General features: G+C 40.8%; 1 protein-coding gene across 2 annotated transcripts; it reads right to left on the bottom strand.

The window, feature by feature from the left end:
* Positions 1–4,438: 4,438 nt before the first annotated feature.
* On the bottom strand, positions 4,439–18,028 carry LOX (lysyl oxidase). 2 transcript variants are annotated; one of them, XM_054810593.1, is made up of 7 exons: positions 16,912–18,026; positions 16,323–16,431; positions 14,893–15,030; positions 12,469–12,625; positions 10,067–10,162; positions 9,799–9,914; positions 4,439–8,260 (listed from the first exon to the last, which is right to left on the bottom strand). In XM_054810593.1, exons 1-7 carry the CDS (start codon positions 17,639–17,641, stop codon positions 8,254–8,256), a joined length of 1,353 nt encoding a protein of 450 aa, XP_054666568.1. In that variant the 5' UTR covers positions 17,642–18,026; the 3' UTR covers positions 4,439–8,253. The 2 variants fall into 2 exon arrangements, with proteins under 2 accessions (XP_054666568.1, XP_054666569.1); XM_054810594.1 differs by lacking the exon at positions 4,439–8,260 and having other exon boundaries at positions 9,795–9,914; positions 16,912–18,028.
* Positions 18,029–25,988: the final 7,960 nt, after the last annotated feature.

Raw genomic sequence — 25,988 nt, 5'->3', positions numbered from 1 at the left:
TAGTCCCTTAAGGTGTAGTAGTCCTTTCTATGTGTTACACTCTTACACGGGCTACAGGGGTGGCTTCTGTGAGAAGCTGCTAGAAGCTTCCCCTGTGTCTGACAGAGCCAATGCCAGCCGGCTCTAAGACGGACCCACCGCTGGCCAAGGCCAAGCCAATCAGCGCCTCTGTGATAACATATTTAAGAAGAAGAAAAACACTTAGAGAGAGCGAGCTTTTGCAGCCAGAGAGAGGAGTGAGAAGATGTAAGAAACTCTGCAGACACCAAGGTCAGTGCAGATGGAGGGGGAGGAGGAGCTCCAGGCACCGGAGCAGAGATCCCCCTGCAGCCCGTGGTGAAGACCATGGTGAAGCAGGCTGTGCCCCTGCAGCCCATGGAGGAAGGATGAGGGGGTGTAGCGATTCCACCTGCAGCCCGTGGAGGACCCCACGCCGGAGCAGGTGGAGGCACCTGAAGGAGGCTGCGGCCCGTGGGAAGCCCACGCTGGAGCAAGTTCCTGGCTGGATGGGTGGACCCATGAAGAGGGGAGCCCACGCCAGGGCAGGTTTGCTGGCAGGACTTGTGACCCCGTGGGGGACCCCACGCTGGAGCAGTTTGCTCCTGAAGGTCTGCACCCCGTGAGAGGGACTCCATGCTGGAGCAGGGGAACGATGAGAGGAGTCCTCCCCCTGAGGATGAAGAAGCGGCAGAAACACCGTGAGATGAACTGACCATAACCCCCATTCCCCGTCCCCCTGTGTCGCTGAGGGGGGGAAGGTTGAAGCCGGGGGTGAAGTTGAGCCCGGGAAGATGGGAGGGGTGGGGGGAAGTGTTTTAAGAGTTGATTTTATTTTCTCATTCCTCTACTCTGTTTTGCCTAGTAATAAATTAGATGAATTCCCTCTCTAAGTTCGGTCTGTTTTGCTCGTGACGATAATTAGTGAGTGATCTCTCCCTGTCCTTATCTCGACCTACAAGCATTTCGTTATGCCTTTTCTCCCCTGTTTAGTGAATGAGGGGAGTGAGAGAGCGGCTCTGGTGGGCACCTGGCCTCCAGCCAGGGTCAACCCACTACACCAGTACACAAGGAACACGGACAGCCTGGAATGAGTCCAGCAAAGGGTGACTAAGGGCTGGAAGTCTATGACATATGAGTGGAGACTGAGAGAGCTGGGGCTGATGAGAAGAAGGCTCAAGATCTTGTCAATGTGTATAAATCCAAGAGGGGTGGGGGAGTGTAAAGGAGATCAAGACAGACTCTTCTCAGTGCTACCAAGTGGCAAGACAAGAGGCAATAGGTACAGATACAAGAAACAATAAACCTGCTTAAACAAGAAAAACCTTTTTCACTGTGAGAGTGACAGAGCACTGGCACAGGTGCCCAGAAAGATTGTGGAGTCTCCATGCTTGGAAATACTCAGAATCTGACTGGACACAGTCCTGGGTAACCATCTCGAGGTGACCCTGCTTGGACAGTGCGTTTGAACTAAATGATAGTCTCTTCTTACCTCATGTACTACTTAGGATTGAGTTAAGGAATGACTCCCTAACCATCAGCATCTCCACAGGGAAGTTATGGGATGTGTCTAAAACATGTAGTCGCTGTATAATACCTCACTGTATTCCACTTGGGATGACTAATTAGAGTCAAATATTAGGAAGAAGTTTAGTTTTTTTAATGTGGTGTTACTCTGTTGCTGGTATGGCCACCTCTCCTGCAAACTTTGTATCTTAATATATGTAGCCCAGCAATTTCTGCCCGTTCTTCCATCCTGTGTTAAATTCTTGAAGGCTAAGTATTCTGGTTGGTCCATTTTATGTTTATTATCTAAGCATGTCTTTCCCCCACTTGGTTAGGCTCTCTTTTTTGCCTCCTAAACAAATGTCAGTATATGTGCTGTTATCTTCCTGAATGGCATCACCACTCAGAGGAATTAGAAATTCAAATAACCTTCAATTTCCCAGTGGTTTGTTTTTGTTGTTATTTTTACTGTACCATGTGGAACAACATTTAAGGCCAGCAGCATCAAAATAAAACATGGAAACGTGTTTACAGTGGTTTTGTAGGGAAGGATCATATTTTGCAGAAAAAGCCACACATTTACCTGCTATATACAAACTCTAAGTTTTCCAGATGCAAATGCTAATCCTTAATGCTTTAAATAAATAAGTAAATAAATCCTAGCCAAATGCTACACAAAAGAAATGTTTGGTCTGTGACTTCTCCAGTTCCAATAAAAGGCAAGAAAAATTTCTTTTGGTAGATGTCATCAGCTATAATACATTTTTTTGTGGACAGCTTATCTTCCTTTTAGCAGATGAGTGCCCTATTTTAAGAGTTGATTCACATTAAAGACCAAAAAGTTAAAGATTGAAAATAGTTTTGGGAAAAAAAAAAGAAGACTCTTTAAGGAGCTTATGTTCTAAATCGCTTTTTTGCATGTGCTTAGAGATCTAGGAGCATTGGTTTATCTTGGCATTTGAGCAAGTTTCTTACTCAATTCTTACAGCTGTAATTTGTGGCCATAGAATTCTTCCTGAAGGAAGCTTGACATCAAAACATGTTTGGTGCTTTGGGTTTTTTGGGGTTTGGGTTGGTTTTTTTTTTTTTGTCTTCAAAAACACTTCTGAGCTCTTTAAAGAAAAAAGATAACACACACTGAACATGAATGAGAGAAGGGAGATTAGGTTACTGGCATTGGTTCATATTTTAATGGATTACTACTACTTTTAGCTGGTGCTTAGTGACTCACCTGGATCACAGCCTTAATGGACTATACAAAAGAGTAGTGATGGTTGAGACTTGATAATTTTTAGGTGCAACTGGGCAATTTTTTGTGAACTGATAAACCCAATGAACTTGCCTGGAGGTTGTTGATAACATTCAGAACATTTTCTCCTCACTACAACATTTGCAGTATACACGATTTTAACATAACATATCTGTAATACTGTTTAGACAGAGACCTCTCACAAAGTATACCAATTTATTTTTATAGTAATATGGAAAGTTATTTCATTCTGTAATGATTAGATTTAAAAAGCCTTGAGAACCATACTTTCCAGTTCAGTACCATTCCATAGAAGAAATGTTCACAGGCAGGGTACATACTGTCAGATACTACTAAAGTGCTTCAAGTTCACAATTCTTTCACTTCAGACTTACTGACAAAACAATATCAGATTTTTCGGTATCTTCTAAGAGAGTCAATATTAGTTTAGATGTGATTTTTTTTTTAATTTTTTTTTTTTTAAGGAAGACAAGTATACTGTTGATAGCACCAGTTTGAAGGTTTCCAAACAGGCATAAATATTTCTCTCATTGTTTTTTATAGACTGATGAGATCAGGAGAAATAGGGCTTAAATGAAAATTCAGTTACAGCAGTACTTTCTTAACCGAAAGTGTTGGGCTGCTTTCTAACTGTAGACTAGTGATAGATCATTTTGTGATACTAGGCAGGTGATCTAATGTGAAAATGAAATAGTGCAATAGCAGGTAGAAGATACTTGGAAACTAGGAGATGCTTTATTTTCACTAAGTTTGAATAGACAGTCTGCAATAATTGTATGCAGTTTTAACTGCATTTTTGTATTTGTATGGATTCTGATCCACACCAAGTTCTGTGCTCTGGGGATAGCACTTGCAGGAATATTCTCAGTTTGAAGCTCTTAGCTCTGATATGTAGTACAGGAATAATTTTGTTAAATAAATTATAGAAACATCACAACATTGTTTATATCTGAAATAATTCTATATTTGTTTTATGAATTTTAAAAGATACTGCATCAGTTTTGTCTCCATTTACTCAAAGCCAAGAGTGCCATTAGATGATATTTAAGTGTTTGACAACCTCTTACTAAAGTGAACATTCCAAAGTTTTTAGCCATATTCTTCTGTGTTAATCCCTCGGTGAAGGGACAAGAAATGCTTCACAATTCAGCCTATTTCATCATTTTAGTGTACAGACTGAAGAGGCAGCAGGACATTGGTTTGTACTCAGAGAATGTAAATAACGGGATAAAACATTTTTTGGAGTAACTGAATGTTAAATGTGTTAGTCAATTTTCTAGAGTATGTAGACTTTCTACCATGGACTGCTCAAATGTTCTTTCCATGAAAGTAACAGGTTTGGAGCAGAAATTGTGAAAGCAGTTTCCAAGTTCCTGTTCCTACAGAGACAGCCAAAATGGTAAGGAAATCTTGTATCCAGATGAGCCATACCTCATCCTGTTATGCCTTCAGATGTTAAGCCTTTGTGTAGTGTAAGAGGTAATTTATCCTGCTTTGCAACTTTTTCTTGCTTGTTTCTAACTTCTTGTGACATTTTTTTCTGAGACCATGTCAGTGTGACAGAACCTTCCTCATTTTCATATAGACATAACAACTTTAATTGAAGCTTTCTCATTGAGAGATGGATCTGTCCTATGCATTAAGTATCATACTTCGACAAGTAGAACGCTTGAAACATTTTATTCAAGTCATTTTCACATAAACTTGCAACCATAATACGGGCATGTAACACAAGAATATGAAAGTGCAATGAAGAATACAAAGCTAGTGCCTGAATATTATAAATTAGAGCTCTTCAGATAAAGATGCAAAGTTATCGAAATTAAGACTCTTGGAAGAAAAGTGAAGGAAATAATGAAAAACCTTCAAAAAAGTTGCAAAAACAAGTGGCATTTCACTGTATCTCTAGCATTTAGTTGCATAATAAAAACCTCCCAATAACATACTCTTTGGTTTTAATTCAAGTTAAAATCTTTCAGCACCTTTTAGGATTTGGAGAAAATGAAAATGCCTTATCGGCATAAATGTGAGACACAGGATAAACCACCTTTCAATGTCTCATTTATGAAATTCGCCCTGCTGGTTTTGAATGAGTAGACTGCAAACAATGCATGAATGACTACAGGAAGGTATGTTTGGTGTTTGCACTCATTCGACGCTGCATAGTAAACTTTGGAGCAGAGAGAAAACGAGTAGACTTTTACTAACACAAAAACATCTTCTACACCGTATGTTGGTTCCACTGGTGACCAATCTGTCATTTTTGTTACACTTTTGTCTAGAAATATGCAAATATCAAATGTATTTCAGGATTAAAAAAAATATATAACAAACCCCTCCTGTAATGAGCCTGACATACAATATGTTCCTTATGTGCAATTTTATCTAAAGATCTGAAATGTGGGAGGTAATTGCTTCACACACGTTTTTATGATTTGGCTTCTCAAAGGAAATTTAAAGACTGCAAGACAGCAAACTCGTACTAGAATTCTCACAAAATTTAAATGTGATTTTGCTCCCACTGAGACCAATGGCAAGATGCCTTTCAAAGATGATGGGAATAAGCCCAATGTCTGGTAAAAAGGATTCTAAAGTATAATTTGCTGTATAAAGTAACTTTTTATCAAAACAGTTTTTATAAATGTTTCTCAGCAAAAATGCACGTAATCTCATAAATATATTCCAGTATGAAAAAAGTAAGTTAAGGTGTCTGGGTCAAAACTGCAGAGCCAAGATACTGAAAATACTGGTTGGCACTCCCCTATTTAGAACTACTTATACACATGCAATATAATAAACTCTTCTACCTCTACTGCGTTGTGATTTACTCGTGTTAAACAGGGGAAGTTAAAGTCACATTCCTTCATTTTTTTTAATCCTAAAATCCCTTGTTTTTCTAAATAGACTGTTCATGTTATCTTAGGCAATTTTTGTGCTATTGTACATCACTGTCATGTCGCTTAACACACATTTCAAAACAAATACAATATTTTGCTACGGAAAAAAAGCCACATTTTTGTAGCTACAATATCCCCAATATTCAAAGTTATGGCGTTCAACACCTTTCTGAACCAGGCCATTCCCACTGAAAGGACTAAGTCCAGTATTACAACTTGCTCCACCTACACAGATGCTCAAGGTCCTCTGGCTCCTTGCTGACTTCAGTGGAGTTCTGCAAGTAGTTTGGGTACAGACATGTGAGCAGGTTACTGCCTCGTAAGCCGAGGGATAAACTCAATTTCGGCGGCTGCTCCGTGTCCAGTTAGTGCTCTCTTATCCCACATTCAGCATCAGGCACAATGAGGTACAAGCACAACCTCTTACCAGGAAGCAGCCCGTGCCCACAGCCTAGCTTCCATTACAGTAGCTTTTGTGTCCATCGCCCAAGCTGCTGTCAGGACTTTCACCCAAATTTTGACCTAAGTCTATAGAAAGGCGAATGCACTTGCATCCCTTAACACCTTTTAATCTTAAAAAAACTCTTTGGGCTGAGATTTCAGAAGCCTGGGCTTTAAACAGAGTCTCATTTTTGCAGACATATATAATAAATGGCTTTCTAATAAATCTAGTTTCCAAATTTTGCTTCTGTTCATTGCCCATACTTGTGACTGATTACTAAAATGGATCTCTCAGCAAACAAAAAGGGACCTGCAGGTATAAATGGTATTCATTCTGCACCCACTCCCAGTCTCAGGTAGTAATCACTGGTTGCTGGTTCTTAGATTCTTTTTAAGTATTTGTAACTAACAAGTTATGATTAAGGCGGAAATACTTCATAATCATGGAATAAGCTTAAATATATGTAGTAAAGAACAAACTGATCCATAAAGGATATTACAATTCATAAAACTTCCACATTGAATTCATAGGGTTCTATTGCATAAAATACTTCCAAATACTGCCTGACGTATTCTCAACAGTGATAATAAAACCTCCCTATACTCTTCAGATTTTTAATTTTTTTAACTATGCTGAACAGCACATGTATTTTTCAATTTTTTTCTAAATATATTGAGCTTGCCACATTTAATTATGTGTTTTGAACTGCTGATTAAACTTAACCAATACCACTCAATATTTCTAGGTCCCTCTGTTTCAAAAGTAGATCCTTCATTTTACATGATCAGAAATGTTCTGAAAAAAACGCCAGATCCCCTTGTGATATGTTATTTCACAGTTTAAAAAACAAAATCACAGCTACTGTAGCTTACAGCAGGGTGCACTGTAAAAGCAAAATAATTTGGGGATGGGAGGAGGAGTGGTGTACCCAGCACCAGTTAAGCAGTTCAGCAAAAACTTTAATTTGGGCTGGAAGTTTTTCCCCTTAACAATGTTGTATTTGGTTCCTGAACAGCCTGAAGTAGGATGTTAAATACATTGACTTTTGTTCTCCCTCTATATATAGTATATTTTCAACTTCATTGTTTGCATACTGAGATATACATTTTAAAAGTCAAATACAGTACTTAAGGGGGAAGCACGTAGTAGGCTTTTTCACAATAAAAATATTTTGTTGGAGAGTCTGACCTACTTCTGTTTGTGGTGCCACCTGAGTTAATTGCCTGGATTATTTTGATGGTTAACCTGTTCAAGTTGGATGTTTTTCACAGATGACTACATCAGGGACTCTTCATCATCTCCAAGAGCCCTTTTCTTGACAGGTATTTATTTTTATCCACATTAAGTTTGCAGAAGTCTTTTAAAAGCCCCACCTTGAAAAATCTCTTGAACATAGAAAGGTGGACAAGTTCTTTAATTCATTTCCACAGATGAAAGGTTTCTTTCCAAACCCCATCTGCTTTTTTACTTAAGAAAATGGAAAAACTTCTAATGTATTAAAAATGTAAACATAACTTTTCTTGCAGGGGTATAACTGATATATATATATATATGTATTTCTCTGCTATATGTTAATATTCCTTGAAAAATGAACATACTTTTCTCATTCATATCAACGTGTCCTAGCAAGTTTTATTTTAATGGTACTGTAGCATTACTCTTAATCTGGTTTCTTCATTTTGGTATTTTCTGAGATAGCTAACATTAGTACTTTCTATTGCATTTTATTTAATTCATGTTACATAAATTTTTGCTACCTTTTAAAATATGTTCAACTCATTCACCAGTAATACTCCCACTGAAGTCTATTATCACCTAAACTCCAAATTTTCAGGCGTTAAGAAATGCTCGTGTTTCTATGAATGAGTTAGACTTTCAAAATGTAAAGTATCTGTGCATGAATCACCAGTTCCACACATTTCAATAGTAATAAAAGTAATGCCAATTTAAATGCTTAAAATCCAGTTACAGATTTGGTTGAGAAGCAGCTGAAGTGCTTCAAAATCACATAAGGCATGTGGGTGTATGCGTGTATGTTCTGTAGTTTTGTTTCTATAGTGTTTACATCCTATTGAAGTTTATATAATGATACTTCAGTTCAAAACGTTTAGCACCGTCTCATCCATTTTCTTGCATCTTTCTCAGTATCTGTCAAAAGAAAAGAAACACTGTTATGCAGATGACCAAGTAGATAGAAAAAGAGTGTCTGCTAAGTACCTTTTTGTCAGCAAGTCGTCAAACACTGACAGAAATTTTGTTTCCTCACCTGCATGAATATATTTACTTGGTAACATTTACAGAGGTAAGATGGGGAGACTAAAAGTTAAAGGTGTGACACGTAAATTTCCCTTCCACATAAATGTGAGCAGAAACGGTGTTCCTAGAAGTACCAATCAGTCAATCCTGTTACAGAGAAATGCTTTATAAGCTCCTGACACAGGTCTGCCAAAAACGATCGCTCATGACCTGCAGGACGCCTGTTGTTCTTTCTCCTCTGTTTCCTGCAAGTCTGACCACCACACAGCGAGAACAAATAGAGGATTCTGCTGAAGCCATTAAACTTGTGGGGCGTGAAAGAACGTTTCTCATTTTAGCCTCATTCAACTACTGGTTTCCTAATACAAAGTAAGGGATTAATATTTTAAACACTAGTTAAGCAACAGTCACATTAATTCAGTAATGTTTGTTTCACTGATGCTATATAGCAGACTATACTGGTCATTTATTTTACTTTTCATTTACTGCTCTGGAATTTATCTCACATGAACCTCTATACAATGTTAATACTCCTGATGCAATCCAAATGAAACCACTTAATATTTTGTATGAGCAACTAATATGTTACCCTTAGAACTGCTTACCTCTGTGTTACAGAAGACTGATTGCTCTGTGTGTGTGTGTGTGTGTGTGTGTGTGTTTCACAGATACTAAGCTACAGTAGATCTACTGTGAGAACATTAATTAAATGAATTTGCCTTTTTGGAGGAAATAAAAATAAAAATAAAAGGCCTAATTGAGGAATTGTTTAAACTTTTAAAAAAACAAACTGTAAATGGAGTGTGTCTGGAAGAACTGTTTCAGGGAGGATGGCTGCTGTGTCAGCAGCAGCAGCAAAGTAACATGCATGTGTGGGATTTTGCAGAATGTTTTAAGAGCTCTGTAACTGCTCAACAGTTCTGTGTGGATGCTATAAATGAGCACTGAATGAGCACAGAAAGGGCTTAGTGCAAATACAAAGAAGGCATGAGCCAGAGGTAGTTATCTAGCAGCCCAGACACTAGCAGCAATTTTGAAAGTGCTATATATCATGATGGTACAACTGCAAGAGCAAAATTCTCACTTACAATTGTTTTTAAAGCCTCCCTAATTTTTAAAAATCAGTGCTAGCCTTATGGAAATAGCTCAATTACCAGAGGTCAGGATTTGAAAGTTATGCAGTTATCAACAGCAAAGCAACTGCTCCCATCGTTCCTGCCAAAAAAGACCTTTGAAATGTACCATCTGAATTTTGAATTAACACACTAGATCCTGAAACCCAAGGAACAACATACTGAAGAAACTGCTATCACTAAAATTAATGGTGGGAGTTTTTTCTTCCATACAAAGTAAATCTCTAAGCTTCACAAATCTGTCAACTTTAGTACTATGAATATAAAACAGTTGCAAAGACAAAGGAATGTACTTACGGTGAAATTGTACAGCCAGAGGCATATGCATGGTGGCCTGTATAGCGTATATCGCAGCGTACTATATTGTTGGAGTAATCAGATTCAGGCACCAAATAGCTGGGGTTTACGCTCACCTTAAGGGGAAAAAGCACAGTGTTGCCTACTTCCAGGTTTGAGTTGAAAACTTACATTCAAAAGGACATATGCATACAATTTGCTTATTTAAAAGACGACAACAACAACAAAAAGAAACCACATTGAGCCTCCCCACTCTCAATACCCTTACCTTCAGAATGTAATTTCCAGGTTTCACATCTGTAATATCAATCCACTGGCAATCTATATCGGCATTGTAAGTGTCATAGCAGCCAGGGCTCAGTCCCTTAAAAATTGAGATGGATGTCAAAAAATCATTAGGAATAGTAACATTCCAGACATTAGGGACACTCAGACTGAAGTTCAATTAACCATCACATTTCACTACGAGAATTACCTCAGGAAATGAGGTTTATTTTTTTCTTGGCATTTTATTTGAATATCTAAACTAGAACTCCTAAGTCTCACATATCACTTTCATAGACAGCACTGTATTACTACAGCATAAGAAACACCTATGCTATTGATAGTGTGAGATATCTATATTTTATCTGTATTTTATTACCATTTGTTACAGTACTCCTTTTATGTAAATATTGTTGATGCTATTACACACTGTTCTTTACAAAAGCTGAGAATAAAATCAGAACTGATCAAAGACTGGACATAAATATCTGTAAATCTCAAGTAAATAGCTTCTGAGGTCTTTGAGTACAAATTTGATCACCATGTTGGAACCTGTCTCCACCCCTAGGAATGATGCAACTTTTTCCTATAGATGTACTCTGCCAAAGTGCCATCTTTAAATAGTAGAGTCTACAGCGATTTTCGCATTGTGTTTTGCACGGAAATGGCGTCTCCTCAGGCAAATGGTGACAGAAAAATCTGAGAACTGAAAATGTAGCCTTTCTTCCAGATGAATCTTTTCTGAAAACTTTGTTGCTGTTAGGAACATTAATAAGAATCTCCACATATGAATGTACTGGTCGTTCAAATCTGGTGTCTTTAACTATGGCCAATACAGATTGCTGTAGGCAAAGCTGATCTGGTGACACACAAAGTGCACAAAACCCAGGTCCTACAGGAATTCCCCCTGGGCCCAGCTGGTGATCAGCTCAGACTATCACATGTATGTGCCAAGTCTGAGGCTGGAGGAAAGTTTTACAGTCCAATTACAAACCCCTGAAATATGGGCTTCCAGTGGAAACGCTGACACAGCCATGATTCTAGTGACACAAATACTCCAGCTGTAAAATATGTTGCTTAGTTAGATGTCATAGTCTACAGAAGGGGAAAAGATATTTATAAAACCTCTTCAAAGCCTTTATGTATTGCAGATCATTCATTATATTTAAAATTCAAATGTGGACACGTCAGCCAGTGAAGCATAGCTGTCATTTCTCTGTGATAAAATAACTACCTCGTAGATTAAAAACTGCAGAATAAGGGAAACAAGTTTTTAAGTATGACCACATTGAGTTAAACCACAGATCCATCAAGCTTAGTGTCATGCCTCTGACAGTGGTCAGCAGCGGATGCTTGAGGAGAAAAAAACTTAAGATATGGGATGTGTAATGTCCTTTACCCAGGCAAAGTCCTTCAACCAGGCATTTAACTGTACTTAAGACAGGGGTACCATCAGATTTTTGTGTTTAATAGCCTCCATTACTTTGTCTAAATTTTTATGAACCCATGTAGATAATTCTGGTCTCCGCAACATCCTATGACAAGGAATTTAGTACTTTATTGATGTGTCAAAAGAGCACTCCTCTCTGTTTTAAAGGTGTTGTCTGACAGTTCTTTTGGATATTCTTAAATTCTCGTACTGTGAGAAACAGTGAATATGAACAATTTCCTCTTTCCATCCAGGACCACTCAAGATTTGATTTTATTTCTGGTTTTCCAAATGGTCTATGAAATCTCTTGGTGTGGTAGCCATGTTACGCTGCTGATCATCCTTGTTCTCCTGAGGGTGGTTGGTCTGATTTTTAAGCTTTTCTGTAGCAGCTTTGAGGTGGTGACCAGAACTCCATGCAATATTCAAGGTAGAAGTCTATCATGCGTTTGTATAATATCACAATGGTACATTCCATTATATTACAGCCAGTAGCTATAAATATTAAGGGAATTCAGCACCTTGCAGCTTCATGCTCTACAAGGGAGAAAATACAAGCTATGGTCTCTGGGACCAGTCAGGGACACCACCAAGCAGTTTGTGGGGGATAAATACTGGAAACTACTTCTTTACTGACTCTGTCTTGGGTTCCCTTTGGCTTGCTTGACCAGTCCCATAACCACAAGAACTTGTGGTGTGTTTTCATATAGTTCAGTTACCAGTGATGCTAGGCTAATGAGTGTCCCTGCATTTTAATGAGACACATTTAGCAGCACCTGGGCAAATTATAAATTTCACAGTTATAAATTTTAAGTAAATTATAAGTCTCCAAGTTGCTATCCTGGCCTCTGTGATGGAGAATTTCAGAGCTAGTTAGGGCATCAGATAAGTTAAAGAATCAGATGATTGGTAGAAAAAATATCCAAAGATAAATTAGATGGGAAAAGAAACTTGATTGTCTCCAGATCAACTCTTACCTGCGTATGCGCTGTACATGCGTACCGTCTATAATATCCATAATCACAGGAGGTATCTTCAAGACAAAAACTTGCTTTGTGTCCTTCAGCAACTTTTCTGTGTGAGCTTGCATCCAACAAGTCATAGTGGCTGAATTCATCCATGCTGTGATAATGTCTGTTAAACCATATATACATTGTTAAAGGTCTTGTGAACAACATTTTAACATATTCCTATTTGATCTACCTTCTCTTAGATCTGGCCAATTTTTTTTTATTACACAGAACTTGTGTGTTAGTATATTTTCCTATTACTGGCCATTCAATTAAGTTTTATTTACATTATTCTAATTTTCAGTGATTATAAAAATGCCATCTTCTATAAATAAATAACAACTTTTAATTTATTAAGACTCCATAGCAGCACTGGTTTTCCAAAATTTCCTGTTTCAGCTCTTTTCCAATAACAATAGCAAATATTAAATAGCTCATATTTGAATTGTACATCTTATAACTGCCTTTAGCCAGAGTTTTGCAAGGAATGCTTACCTTACATACTATAAATTCCAGGGAAGTTTGCTACTTGCTAACAAAAACCCAACAATTTACTTTCACATTTCCATGACCCTCAACTCACATTCATAACATTAGTGAAAACAAAATCTGCGTGAAGAGATCAGACTCTGTGTACTGGCAATGCAAAGCTCATCTGATGTCAACAATTTTTGTAGTTTATACTTAATCTAGTCTCTATTTCAAAAGTGTGTATGCTTTTGATCTGGGCACAGTGATGCATTTTCTTGCTCTCACACAAAGTGAGTTCTAGCTCTTACTATGACTTGAACACCTATTATTCTTGTAATTTCACTTTTTCCAAACACTGGGAAAAACTAAACTTGTACTCTCTACCTGCACTTTGTCAGTGCCGCTTTTGGCTGCTGTTACTTATGAGCTCAAGAGGTATATGAAAAAGATATAATTAAACAGAATTCAAATGTATTGTGGAAACAAAGAGGAGCACACAAGTCTCACAAGCATGCGTGTCAAGAACACTAAAACTGGTCCATAGATAATGATGACTAACACTGAAGTCCGATGGTTAGCCAAACTAATTGGCAGTTGTAGTTCATTTCCAAATGAGCTTGTTTCACTGTCATGGAAATGATCACGAGAAATGCATTTTTTTTTTTTTGGCAATGTATTTTCTGTCCAAGAACTGAATCAACATCAGAGACACTTTGCATCTGGATAGCAATAGCTAGGCTATCGTGGCAGAGTAAGAAACTGCTTCTCTACAAATGGAAGATTTCAATTGTTATCTGTCTATTTCATCCATTTACCAACTTTGTAAGCACCAGGGTTGGTTGGTTGTTTTTTTTGGTGGTGTTTTTTTTCAGAGGTGGGAGTTAACTAAAGCATTTATGGAGGCTTTTTTTGTTTGGTTTGGTTTACTTTTAGCTTTTTCATCCTTACAAGATTTATAAACTAGTAATATCAGTTGTTTTTTGAAAGAATTTTTTCTAATGATACTGATTTTTCATTCAAAGCTTAAAGCCTCTGAAGCTAGAGAGAAATATTCCATTGACTCCAGGGGCCTTTAGATCAAGCCCACATTACACATTATATTTTTAATGGAATAATATTAAGTTATCACTGATGTACCCGTAACAGCAGAATTGTATTTCAAGTAAGGTGGAAGAAAGGTAAGCTTTCTAGTATTTTACAATTGGTCCTGCTATGAAATAGTGAAAATTGGAACAAACTAGCAAACTGTTGCATGTGAATTTTCTGAAAAAATACAAGTTTGCAGTGTTACCTGCTCCCAGAATGTTGAAAATATTCTACGACATTTGCCTTGCCAGGTTTCCAGTAATTTTGCTATGTATAGAGCAATACTGCTATGTGAAGCTATCATGATATGATAATGGGATCAGTCAACCCAGTATCTTCTCTTTTCCATATTGACCAGACCATTGCTTGTCTTGACCTTGAAATTCAGGTCAAGAAGTATGGGTCAATGTTTACAATAATGTATTATAGGGAACATGCTAGCAAATGTACATTTTAGGGTTTCCACAGTTATTTTAACATGATTGGGACTTTTACTTACTGATTCCACTTAAATGTAACTGGGCTATAACCTATGTAAAATATACTGAAAGAGAGAAGGTGCCACTGTCAAAATTTATTTGAGACTTGTATTTATAATGAATTTATACTTGTAAGAGTTTTATACTTATAGACAAGCTTCATATCCATTTTAGTTTCATGTGGCTATATAAAGAGTAATTACCACTAGCATAAAATTAATCAGGCAGTAAAATGCTAAAGTTTCCCCATGGCTTCCCCCTGCTTCACTGCAGCTTTAGAAAATGTCACCTTTTAAGTGACAATTTGTTAGTGAAAAAGATAATTAGAAGGTACCATACTGAGGACTTCACTCACTGGTGACAGCTGTGCCACTCCCATGAATAACGGGGTCTGCTGGGTAGAAAGTCTGACGTGCCTTGATTTTTCACTCTTTGGGGGAATCTCAGAAGCACCCGGTTGTCATAGTCTCTAACATCTGCTCGATAAGCTGAGCTGTAATAATGCAAAAACCAGCCATAAGTATATGCAATAAACACTTTAAAAAACACTTCATAGTGTCTCGGAAGTAACTGATAGCACAGATCTTTTCAGTCCCCTTAAAGCTCATGCATTAGAGTCGCACAAGAATTCCCCATGGCGTGCTCAGGAGTCCCTGGTGTCAGACCAAGACCTGAGTAAGATTCAGATCTTCTTCTAATAATATAAACAGGAGTTTGACCACTGACTCTTTGCCTCTGTCTCCAAAGCAGATCACCACTTAGCTGTAAAATTACTCTGGTACCAAAAATGCAATTTCAATAGTTGCTGTTAACAAAATAACTCACTGTGTATGTAAGATCACACAATAGATGTTTGTTTCTGTTGTAAAATAATTTTTATATACATATATATATATGCGCCTTAGGCTATATTTTCCTATTTCACATAGCTATTATGTACAGTCTTTTAAATACTGGAATATTTTAATCAATTGATAGCCAGCAAGAACATTTCCATTAGTCTTCACTGTAAAGTTAGCATTAAAAATACTTCTTCTTAAGCCATGTTTTCTTTTTCCAGCAAGTGAAGAAAGAGCATGACCTTGGAAACAGTCTGACATCAATTAATGATGCTGGTAAATAAATAAATCTGGTTTGCATGATAAGGTATCAAACAGTTAAAATGGTTAAAAACAGCCATGTTGATTTCTTTCCAAACAAAACAGGAAAAATCCCTCTTTGCCAACTGGACAGGACCTAACTTCATAGCAAAGCTGTTATTTCAACCCAATAAAAGACTTTGAAACACTTTTCAGGAAGATTTTAGTCTTAAGAGACATTACAAGGCATAGGCCCAGAAACAATTACCATGTTATAATTTTGATACTAACTTGTGCTGGTTAAGAATAGGGTGTTTTTTAAATGGAATAGGATATGATCTGGTTGGATTAGAGGAGGGAGATGAAAATCAGCAGATTCAATGAGGTTTTTTAGGTGCCTCCATTTTGCAAAATTCAGCTATGTTCGAATGAGACTGATAATAGATATGTGCAATATAACTTTTCACAAAATGTAGGTTCTTCAGAGCATCTGTAGTTTGTCTCTCTAACATGGTGTTATTGTTTTCTTATGTGCACACCCTACCATCTGCCACAGGCTTAGAAGAAGGTTACGAACTGGGCTATGGCTCCTCGTGCCCTCCAGCCTCACTTTTCTCCACTCTTCACCGTGTCCTCAGGTATTCTGTGGTGGGTGCAGGAGCACAAGAACCCACAGTGAACAGGCAAAAGCCAGGGCAATGCCTACCTTGCCAGACAGTTCTCCTCGGCAGCACATCTCAAGTTATACATGGACATCCTCTGGACATATGTGGACGCCTGGATGTAATAGGGATCCGGGACTAAGTCAGGGAGACCTGCAGTTCATCAAACCAACCACATAACAGCAAGATCAACCCAGGACACGTCTGCAAATACTTGGCTTCCATCCCAATAGTTAGGAGACCTCGTTTTGCTATGGACCCCTGTCCCCCATTAAGCTCGCTCTCCCTTTTGCTCCCTTTGAGGCCCTTCGGCTTGTCTCAAAGACCGCATCACAAGCACGACGCCCGGAGCCCCGCGGTGGGCTTCCCGCCGTGCCCCCCACAGCTCGCCGCCCTCCCCAGCCGCGGGGGCTGCCGGCACCGGTCTCCCCGCGGGCCGGGAACCGTGCAAACGCCTGCCCGGCCCGGTTTTGCCCCGAGCGAGGGGCAGGCAAGGCCGCCGATCCCCGCACTGCATCCCGTCGGGACGCGCCGCGCTGGCACCGGCGTGCGCGGGAGCGAGCGGGGCGGCGTGGCGGGGCCGGGGCGGCGGGAGGGGAGGGAAGGGACGGGACGGGAAAGGAGGGCTCTTACCATACTGGAAGTAGCCGGTGCCATAGCCGGGTCTGTACCTGCTGCCCTGGCGGGGCCTCTCGTAGGTGTCGTAGTAGTTGTAATAGGGGTTATCGTCCGTGTACTTGTAGGGGTTGTAGGGGTCGTCTCCTACCATGACATCTTCTCGCCCGGGTCTGAAGCTGCTGAGGGGAGGCAGGCTGCCGGCCCCGGTGCTGCTTCGGTTGCCGTCGGTCCCGGTGCCGCCGGCGGGGCTGGTGGGCGCGCTGGGTCGCGACGCCCCCGCGGAGGCGCCCCTGGCCTCCCCGGCGGCCGCGGGGGTGGCGGACCCCTGGCTCCGCTGCCCGGCGGCGGCGCGACCCCCGGAGGAAGCTTGGTAGCCGGCTTGGAACCAGTGCCGTGCGCCGGAGCCCCCCCGGCTGCCGGTGGCGGGCTGGGGCTCCGCTGCGGCGGCGGCGGCTCGGGCGGCGGCTCCCCGCGGCAGCGTGCCGTTGTTCCGCAGCAGCACGATGGGGCTGCCCGCCGCCTCCGCCGTCTGCCTGCGCCGGGGGGGCTGGTACTGGGAGCCGAGGCTGAGCAGGCTGTACACCTGCCCGTTGTTCTCCCACTGGATCCGCTGCCTCCAGGCGGCGGGGGGCGGCGGGGGGTCGTGGCGGGGCGGCGGCTGCTGGCAGCCGGCGGGCCACAGGCAGCTCCAGTAGATGCACGCGTGGAGCTGGGCGAGCAGGAGCCCCGGCGGCGCGAAATGCATCTTCTCCGCTTTCCTGGGTGCCGGCGGGGGAGAGAAACGGGCGAAACTTGGGGCGAGCGGAGAGCGAGGGGCGCCTTCCTGGACGGGATGGGGCGGGGTGTGTGGGGGGGCGGGTGTGTGTGGGGAGGCCGGGGGGTGCGGGCTGCTCCTCTGGAAGGGTTAGGCGGGCAGCGGGGTCTCAGGCGCGGCGGCACCCGGGCGGTGCCATCGGGCAGGTCGCGCCGTCGGGAAGGAAACCCGGCCCGGGGGAGGCGGCGGGAGCGGCTTTTCTTCTCCCCGGTATTTATAGGCGAGGGGATGCGAATGGGAGCCGGAGCAAACAATCAGCCTCTCATCGTCCTCCGGCCCGCGCTGGTGTCTGGAGCAAGGGAAGGAGGAGGAGAGACCAGGGACTTTAAACTTGCTGGCACGCTCGCAAAGTTACACAAGCCCCGCTGGCTGGGCTGGCTGCGCCCCCGCCATTTGTTCACGTAATGCGGCTGGAAACGTGCGGCCCTGACAGTTCCCCCACGGCCGCCCCCCGCCCGCCGCCGCCCGCCCCGCGCGGGGGCGGCCACGGGGGGGGGGGGGGGGGGGGAGGCGGCGAGGGCCGGCGCGGCGGGCGGCGGCGAGGGCTCCCCATCCTCCCTCCATCCGTCCCTCCCTCCTCTCTCTCCCTTCCTCCCTCACTCCCTGCCCGCCTCCCCCCGCGCCCCAAGCCGCTCCGAGCCGAGCCGAGCCGAGCCTGCGGCGGGCGGGCGCGCTCAGACACACGTAGGCTGCCAGAGTATGCCGTGGGGCAGCGCCAAAGTATGCAAAGGAAAAATGCTATTAGCTCATCAGCGCTGGAGAGACTAGAAACGGGGTGGCGGGGCGGGGGAAGGGGCCGCTAGCGAGAGAGGAAACATGTTTCTGGAAAATCTGCTGGCCGGCACATCTCCCGGGCTGGACCAGCTGCTGGGGACCTTCGTCTCAGCGCTGAGTAACAGTCGGATCCCCTTAATGACCTCTTAATTAGGAGAAAACCTCCATCAAATAAACTCTTGACTATTGACTTTTGGGTTTTCTGCGTATGAGTCACACGAGAAATATACTGGCGGTGCTCCTCCCGGAGTAAGTTTTCATTGAAAAGTGAAATTTCACATGGGAGAGGCTTAGCCCCGTCACCAGAACAAATAAACCTGGCTCGCGCAGTGTCTCCCCAAAATCGTGCTGGAGAAGAGGAGCAGTCTGTGGCCCGAAAGCCTCTGCCTCCTTTTCCTGCTTTTACAAGAGGTCATCAACGCTGTGTTTTGATAAGTCAAATCACCCAGCAAGGCAAACGAATTAAGGTCCGTGGATTTCAGCCAAAACCCCTTTTGGGTGTATTTTTCCAACGGCTGTTTGCTTATGAATCCTTGCAAAGGAATGGAGGAGAATACACAACAGTTCTCCTTCACCGAAAGTTTGGTGGTGAGGATATTTCTTAAGCGATTCCGGTCAAAGACAATCAGCCCAGGCTGGAAGTTTTTACCCTCGTGAGGCAGATGCAAGGCACTTCTCAGCTACCCCAGGTCATGTTACCAGTCCACACACTACTGGTCAGGCAGATATTTGCCACTGCATTTTGATGTTCTTTATACAGTTCTCCTGACTTTTTTTTACTCTTTTTTTTTTATATTGTAGTTTACTTTAATTGTATATTACTTCAAATGGTTCACACTTAATAATCAAAATCCTGCAAAATGCAGTCCTGCATTGTGGCTGCAATGGATTGTGAATGCTGATTTACGCTGCTATGCAATTATTAGTAATAGTAGTAGCTCTTTATAGCCCCTAAAATCAGTGGTGCCATCCTGGGAGTCAAAGTTACCCCTGTGGAGAGGTGGGTCAGAGGCTGTGGCCAGTGCCTCATACCAGCTGCTCACCAAGCCAGTCTTGCTCTGCTCTTGATCTCGGGAGACCAGTGCTGCAGACAAGTGTGCAGCCTAGTGGACTGACTTATGCACTGTTCACTTCCTTGCAGTCACCCAAACAACCAAGAGGGTTAAAATCACTGGGAAATCAGCAGTTAACTGTAAAAATTCCCAATCTGGAGAACACCAAGGAGCACAGGATAGGTATGCATCAAAGAGAGCAAAGTCTTCTTACTTGGGAATACCACTAATAGCAGAGTGGGTGTTTGTTATCAGTGCTAGCCAGCCCCAGGCTGGTGGGGAGCATCTGCTGGACTGGGCCCCCAACCAGAACCAGTAACTCATGTCTTTCCACAAGCAGGTTGTGCCTGACATGCCAGTTAGTACTAGTCTGGGCAGCATGCTACAGAGATGGTTGGGTTTGGATTCTCTTATTCATCATATTTGCAGACTGCTCATTCATCCCCTCTGTTCATCCATCCCCTCTGATCTTTCTCATTGTGGCTTTGAAAATATTATTCTTGATGTAAGGGTTTGCCTGGAACAATCAGTGACTAAGTAAAGACTGAGTAAAATGGAAAGGCTGAAGATAAGGAAAATACAACACTGGAGGAATGAGGTTTCTGTCTTTCTAATCTTCCTCTAAATCTTACTAGTGTTACAAACAGCAGGTTGTTTCCCAATGTGTGATATTAGACAATTTTTCCACACAGTGGGATTCTAGCCATTTATTTTTTTTGCCTGATTAAGTAACTATTTTTCATGAAACTGGAGAAAGCATAGTTGAGGCTAGTCCTGACTTTTTATCAGCTATTCACGTTTGCCATTTTTTCCATAGCATGGGTTTTATTTGTCAATGAATTTAGGTTTCATAAACATGAAAAGCACTATCAGCATCCCTAGAGAGTCACATCCTTCACTCATCATTAGGTGCCTATACCCATTCAACTACTTTCCTCTCCTCACAGGTTACCTAATTATACCTGGCTTTTATACTTTGGGTCTGTCTAGACCATCAAAAAGCCCACCAGTATCTGTGACCGGAAGAATGGAGGTGAAAAAGCTCTGCACTACCTTAAAAGTCTTGTAAGCAAGCCAGGTACTGTGATTGCTTTAAAAATGCCCTAAACACTGTCAAGTACTCTGGTATTATGCTTCTTTCTAAAGCCCAGTTCTGATACTGGATTGCAGTTAATTTAGTTACTTATGCATTTGCCTACCTCTTTCTTTTTTTTTGGCTGGAATGACTGGTATGCCTGGGTACTTGTTGCACTGGGGATTTTGATTTCTACCACCTACAGAAATAAATACAGTCTATATCAACCAAGAAATTAAATTTTCCCTCACCAGAAAATGACAGTAATTGAAGCAGATATCAGTAAGTAATCACAGTAATTTCTCAAAACCTGAGATCAGAGGTATTTTATATTTAAATTTAACTCATAGATTGTCGTAGTCCTCATTCAAAGGTTATAAATGGAAAAATGTCTTTGATGGCATGTGTAGTATTTGGAGACCTCCTTATGTGTACACCACTATTAACAGCAGTTGTGAATTTCAAAAATGGAAAAAGATTAACCTGTTGTTGAAAAAAAAACCAAAAAAAACCCCAAACACAACCAAAGATATTTGAATTTGGCATGTCTTAGTACATGTCCTAAGATATTTTAAGGTTCTCTAAGCTTACTGTTTAGTGTGTGGAGGAAAACAGTGTGATAGTGTAGAAAAGGGGAACTTATTTTAAATGGCAGATGGTTTACCCCAATCACATTCTTTGTTATTTTTAATGTTATTTTTAAAAATTGTTGTTATAGGATGGCTAATATGTGTTCTTGTTTAATGTTAAATTGGGATGCTTAGCTAGAGTCACATACATGAAGCAAGAAATATAAATAACTCTAGCAAATCCTAACATGAAACTAGACAAACTTAACATGTGTTAAATATATTTCTTTGAAGCTAGTATTTATTTGTTTGGGATCGAAGGGTCAGTTATTGAGAAGTCGCTATGAGAAAAATCTTGAAGAGTAGTGGTTGGTTTCAGCTTTCTATATCTGAGAAAAGTTTACTCATCCGAGTTATGCTTCAGCAGACAAAGGAACATACTCTGATTTTTCTGTTCACATAAACACTGAGTTGTAACTAGATTATTCAAATGTATCTTGATTTGCAGATCTTACTTACATTATTTTTATAACTTGTTGGGTTTTGCATTCAAATATTCAAAACTGGGTAATTTTGTTGTGCACTTGAACACTGGATTTTTCTGAAGCACATATTATAGCAGGTCCAGGTATCTTTATTTAGAAACTTACTTGTTAATGCATTGGATTAAAAGGTTCCTAATTATAATGAATTCCCCTTAATAGTTGCAATTAAGATGTTAAGATATTCTTTACAGTATGTGAACTTCACTAGAAACTAAGAACACTGAGTATTTTAAGATTCAGGTCTGTAATGAGATGATTTTTTTTTTTTTTTAACAAACCAGCGTAATTAAAGGCCAGGGTTCTAGACTTTTTCTGACATCAGTAGTCTTTGGAGCAGAATGTAAGAATTTATTTTCACAAAAGCTAATCTAGTTAAATTTAGCTACCATTCGTAGGTCTGATTTTGAAGTCTTTAATCCGGCAGCTTTCTTTGACCATAAGTAAAGTACAAAAGTAAACTTTCAGACTTTTTTCTGCTCTGAATTTATAAAGGAACATATAGATTTTTGTTGCTTTACCGAACTTATCAATTTGTTGGAAAAAGAAAATGGTTAGAATTTTATTAGTAGGTAATCTCCTCAGTTGAAAATTATCAGCCAAAATACCACCTGGCCCCTAGCAAATATTCTGGGTTTATCTATCTGCATTATGAACTGAGTTCATAGTTTGTTTTGTACATTGTGGGTAGAGCTACTGAATTGCACATATCTAAGCCCAGTTAAGGAAATTAAGCACACTTGTCTATCTCTACAGGATCTGACAACATTATCAAGAAAAGCAGCTACAGGACCTGAGATACCTGTTGTTCTTTTCTTGCATGAGACCTGAAGACAAAAGCCTTCTGATGAGCTTTTTGACAAATCAGGGTTTTGCCGTGAGGTTTTAATAGCAGTATTTTTGAAGTGTAAAGTGTTGATATGTTGGTAAAGCTGAATATGAATGGTTTCACAGCACGCAGGTACATGATTTCTTACTTGAACCCAGATTTTTAAAAGATTGTAGTGAAAGTTAAACAAAAAGTGTCTCCCTTCTTGAATTTATAGTGTGTTCCATCTCTGAATATTGTTTTCTAACTTTTATATTTGTTTTCTATTTGTTTTCTATTTATTTTCTGTTGATCTCCCAAAGGCTTCTATAACAAGTGAGATTTCTTAAAAAATGAAATAAATAGATAAATAGGCACCTACTGCAAATTCAGTCAGAGATCTGAAAATCCACCAAAGTTACTTATTTTCTTACACGTCAGCATCTGTAATGAAAGTTTCCCTAAGTATTGTCTTTGAAGTATTCATTGCAATGGTATGCAGAACTTGCCATCAGTAATATAACCAGGTATGTTTGTTTTGATTTCAGTAAGTTGTCTGATGACATGTACAAAGGAATAGAAATCCAAAACACTCAAAGAGCCCACTATCTGTGCATTAATGCCTGTGATAGGTATCAGTTACTTTCATTTAACAAGGTTAATAAAATTAAAAGTAGATTTGTACAGTGCATGTGTAAACATTACTTTTTTGTTTGGGGAGTTCAGTCCTGAATTGTCTTCATAAGCAGAGCATGTGCTCAAGAACTGCCTACCATCTCAGACACAACTACCTAATTTTATTGAAGTTTTTGAATACTTAGAAGCAGTTATCATGATAAACCTCAAAAACCTAAGCAAATTCAGAAAAAAACAAATGTTTGGCTGAACAGTTCTATACGCAGGCATGTCTTTGTTGTGGCAGGGCTCCAAAATGAGTCTTTCCTTCTGCGTATTTAGCAGAAAAGCAAAAAAGCCCAGCAAGTAAGTCCAAGGAGAGGAAGACTTGAGAAAATAATTTGTTTTGAATTGAGGCATTCACCAGACTGTTCTGAGATTAAGAGCATTATGCATGAAGGGAGAACAACTCTGTCGTTTTCCTTTCCTCTTCAGCAGAAGAGAAGTCCTTGTAAATCTTTCACAAAGTGAAACACTGTCCAACATAATGTAAGAGCAGAACACGGCAGAAATTTTGGAACATGATTTTACTATACATCTCATCAAATATACTTTGACATGCAGCAGCAATATCTCTAAAACAAAGCTAACTTTGTAAAAATAGCATAAAGGAATTTCGCATTCATTGTGTCTTGTTCATCATATCTACGTTGTTTAGTTTACAAGTAGATATATTTCCTAACTCTCTTATATACCTGGATCTGATAGTTCTTTTCCATCTAGTGTATAATATCTTTGTCTTCATAATCATCCCTGAATTTGCAAGGCTGTCACAGAGACAGGTAATTTTCTTTGTGGAACCTCAATATCTGATGGAAAAATATCAGAGAAGAGCCCACTATCAAATCCCAAAGTGAATTTTCATAATTGATATTGCAAGAGAATTGTTATACTGATAAGGTACATACAAAGGCTCAATTAAAATAGCAATCAGTAATGCAAATGTCAATGCATAAAAGATGGGACAATGATGAAGGTAATAAAGAACTGGCAGAGCAACTCCCCTATGCCTATGACTAGGATTTTAATTGTCTGCTACTTTGTTTTCACTGAAAAATATGTACACAGTAAACAACAAACAAAAAACTTAGAGGTGATTATCAAGGACATTAGAAATACAGTTTGCAGTCTGCATTCAAAAAGAAATGAGGGAAGAATAGGAACAGATGGATGGGCGACAGCAAGATCTACTTCTAACAGGACACAGACACCTACCTGACAAAAGGTCTTCTGATAGAGATGCAGGTTCGGAGATATAGGTACCTTATATTAGCCAAGTTCGCATAGAAAAACAGTGTAATTTAGGCAACTGTCAGCCCTTAATCCCTCCCAGATGTTTCCAGCAGTGTTTTGCTGTTTCTGATGCTCTCAAAATGTATATGTCTGATCAGGGGGCAGGATGTTTCTAAAATAAATACCCGCACATTTGCAACTCAATCTTGTTTCCTAGCTTGGTATTGGCAAGCAAATGTTTGATATTATTAAGACACACTGGCTCTATTTTACTTATCAGGCAGTTACGTGCAGAAAATTTCATCTGTAAACCCTGAAAAACGTTTTCTGTGTGGATTACATAAACAGATGTTGTGCATGCACCTGGAAGCTATGTCAAGGCATATGGATGACAGAGAGGTAATTAGAGACAGCCAATACAGAGACACCAAGGGCAAAATCCAAAAAGTTGCAGTCAACAGCTCAATGTCCAAATGGAGTTGAGTAACGAGGGGCTGTCCCTAAGGGGTCCATATTGGGACCATTACTGCTCCATATCTTTAATAATGATACAGACAGTGGGATTGAGTGCACCCTCAGAAAGTCTGCAGGTGACACCAAGCAGTTAATTTGCTTAAGGGAAGGGATGCCATTTAGAGGGACCTTGATAGGCTTGAGGAACAGGCCCGCATGAACCTCATGAAGTTCAACAAGACCAAGTGCAAGGCTCAGGCCAGTCCCCAGTATCTGGGAATGAATGGATTTGGAGCCGCCCTGTGGAAAAGGACTTGAGGACAGTTGTAGCTGAAAAATCGGACATGACCCAGCAATGTGTGCTTGCAGTCCAGAAAGCCAATCATATCCTGGGCTGCATTAAAAGAAGCATGACCAGCAGGTCAAGGGAGGTGATTCTGCCCTTCTACTCTATGCTCATGAGACCCCGCCTGGAGTACTGCATCCAGCTCTGGGGTCCCCAGTACTAGAAAGGCATGGACTTGTTGGAGCGAATCCAGAGGAGGGCCACAAAAATGGTCAGGGGGCTGAAACACCTCTGCTATTAAGACAGGCTGAGAGCATTGGAGTTGTTCAGACTGGAGAAGTGAAGGCTCAGGGGAGAACTTATTGTGGCTTTTCAATATATAAAGGGCGCTTACAAGAAAGATGGAGAGAAACTTTTTACCAGGGCCTGTAGTGACAGGACAAGGGGCAATGCTTTTAAACTGAAAACAGGTAGATTTGAATTAGCTATAAGGAAGACATGTTTTACAATGATGGTGCTGAGAAGTTGGAACAGGTTGCCCAAAGAAGCTGTGGATGCCCCCTCCCTGGAAGTGTTCAAGGCCAGGTTGGATGGGGCTTTGGGCAACGTGGTCTAGTGGAGGGTGTCCCTGCCCATGTCAGGGACATTGGAACTAGATGATCTCTGAAGGTCCCTTCCAACCCAGACCATTCTATGATTCTATGATTCTATGAAAATAGGTATATTTCCAGTCCTGAAACAAATCAGCTTACATGCAACAGTGGAGATACACCAGTTTGCCTAAATTGACAGTCTGGAGTAGTGAGCATTT

Source organism: Grus americana, chromosome Z, assembly GCF_028858705.1.
Source record: "Grus americana isolate bGruAme1 chromosome Z, bGruAme1.mat, whole genome shotgun sequence".
NCBI lineage: Eukaryota > Metazoa > Chordata > Aves > Gruiformes > Gruidae > Grus > Grus americana.
The sequence above is the reverse complement of the archived record's forward strand: the minus strand, read 5'-3'. Positions and strand labels throughout refer to the sequence as shown.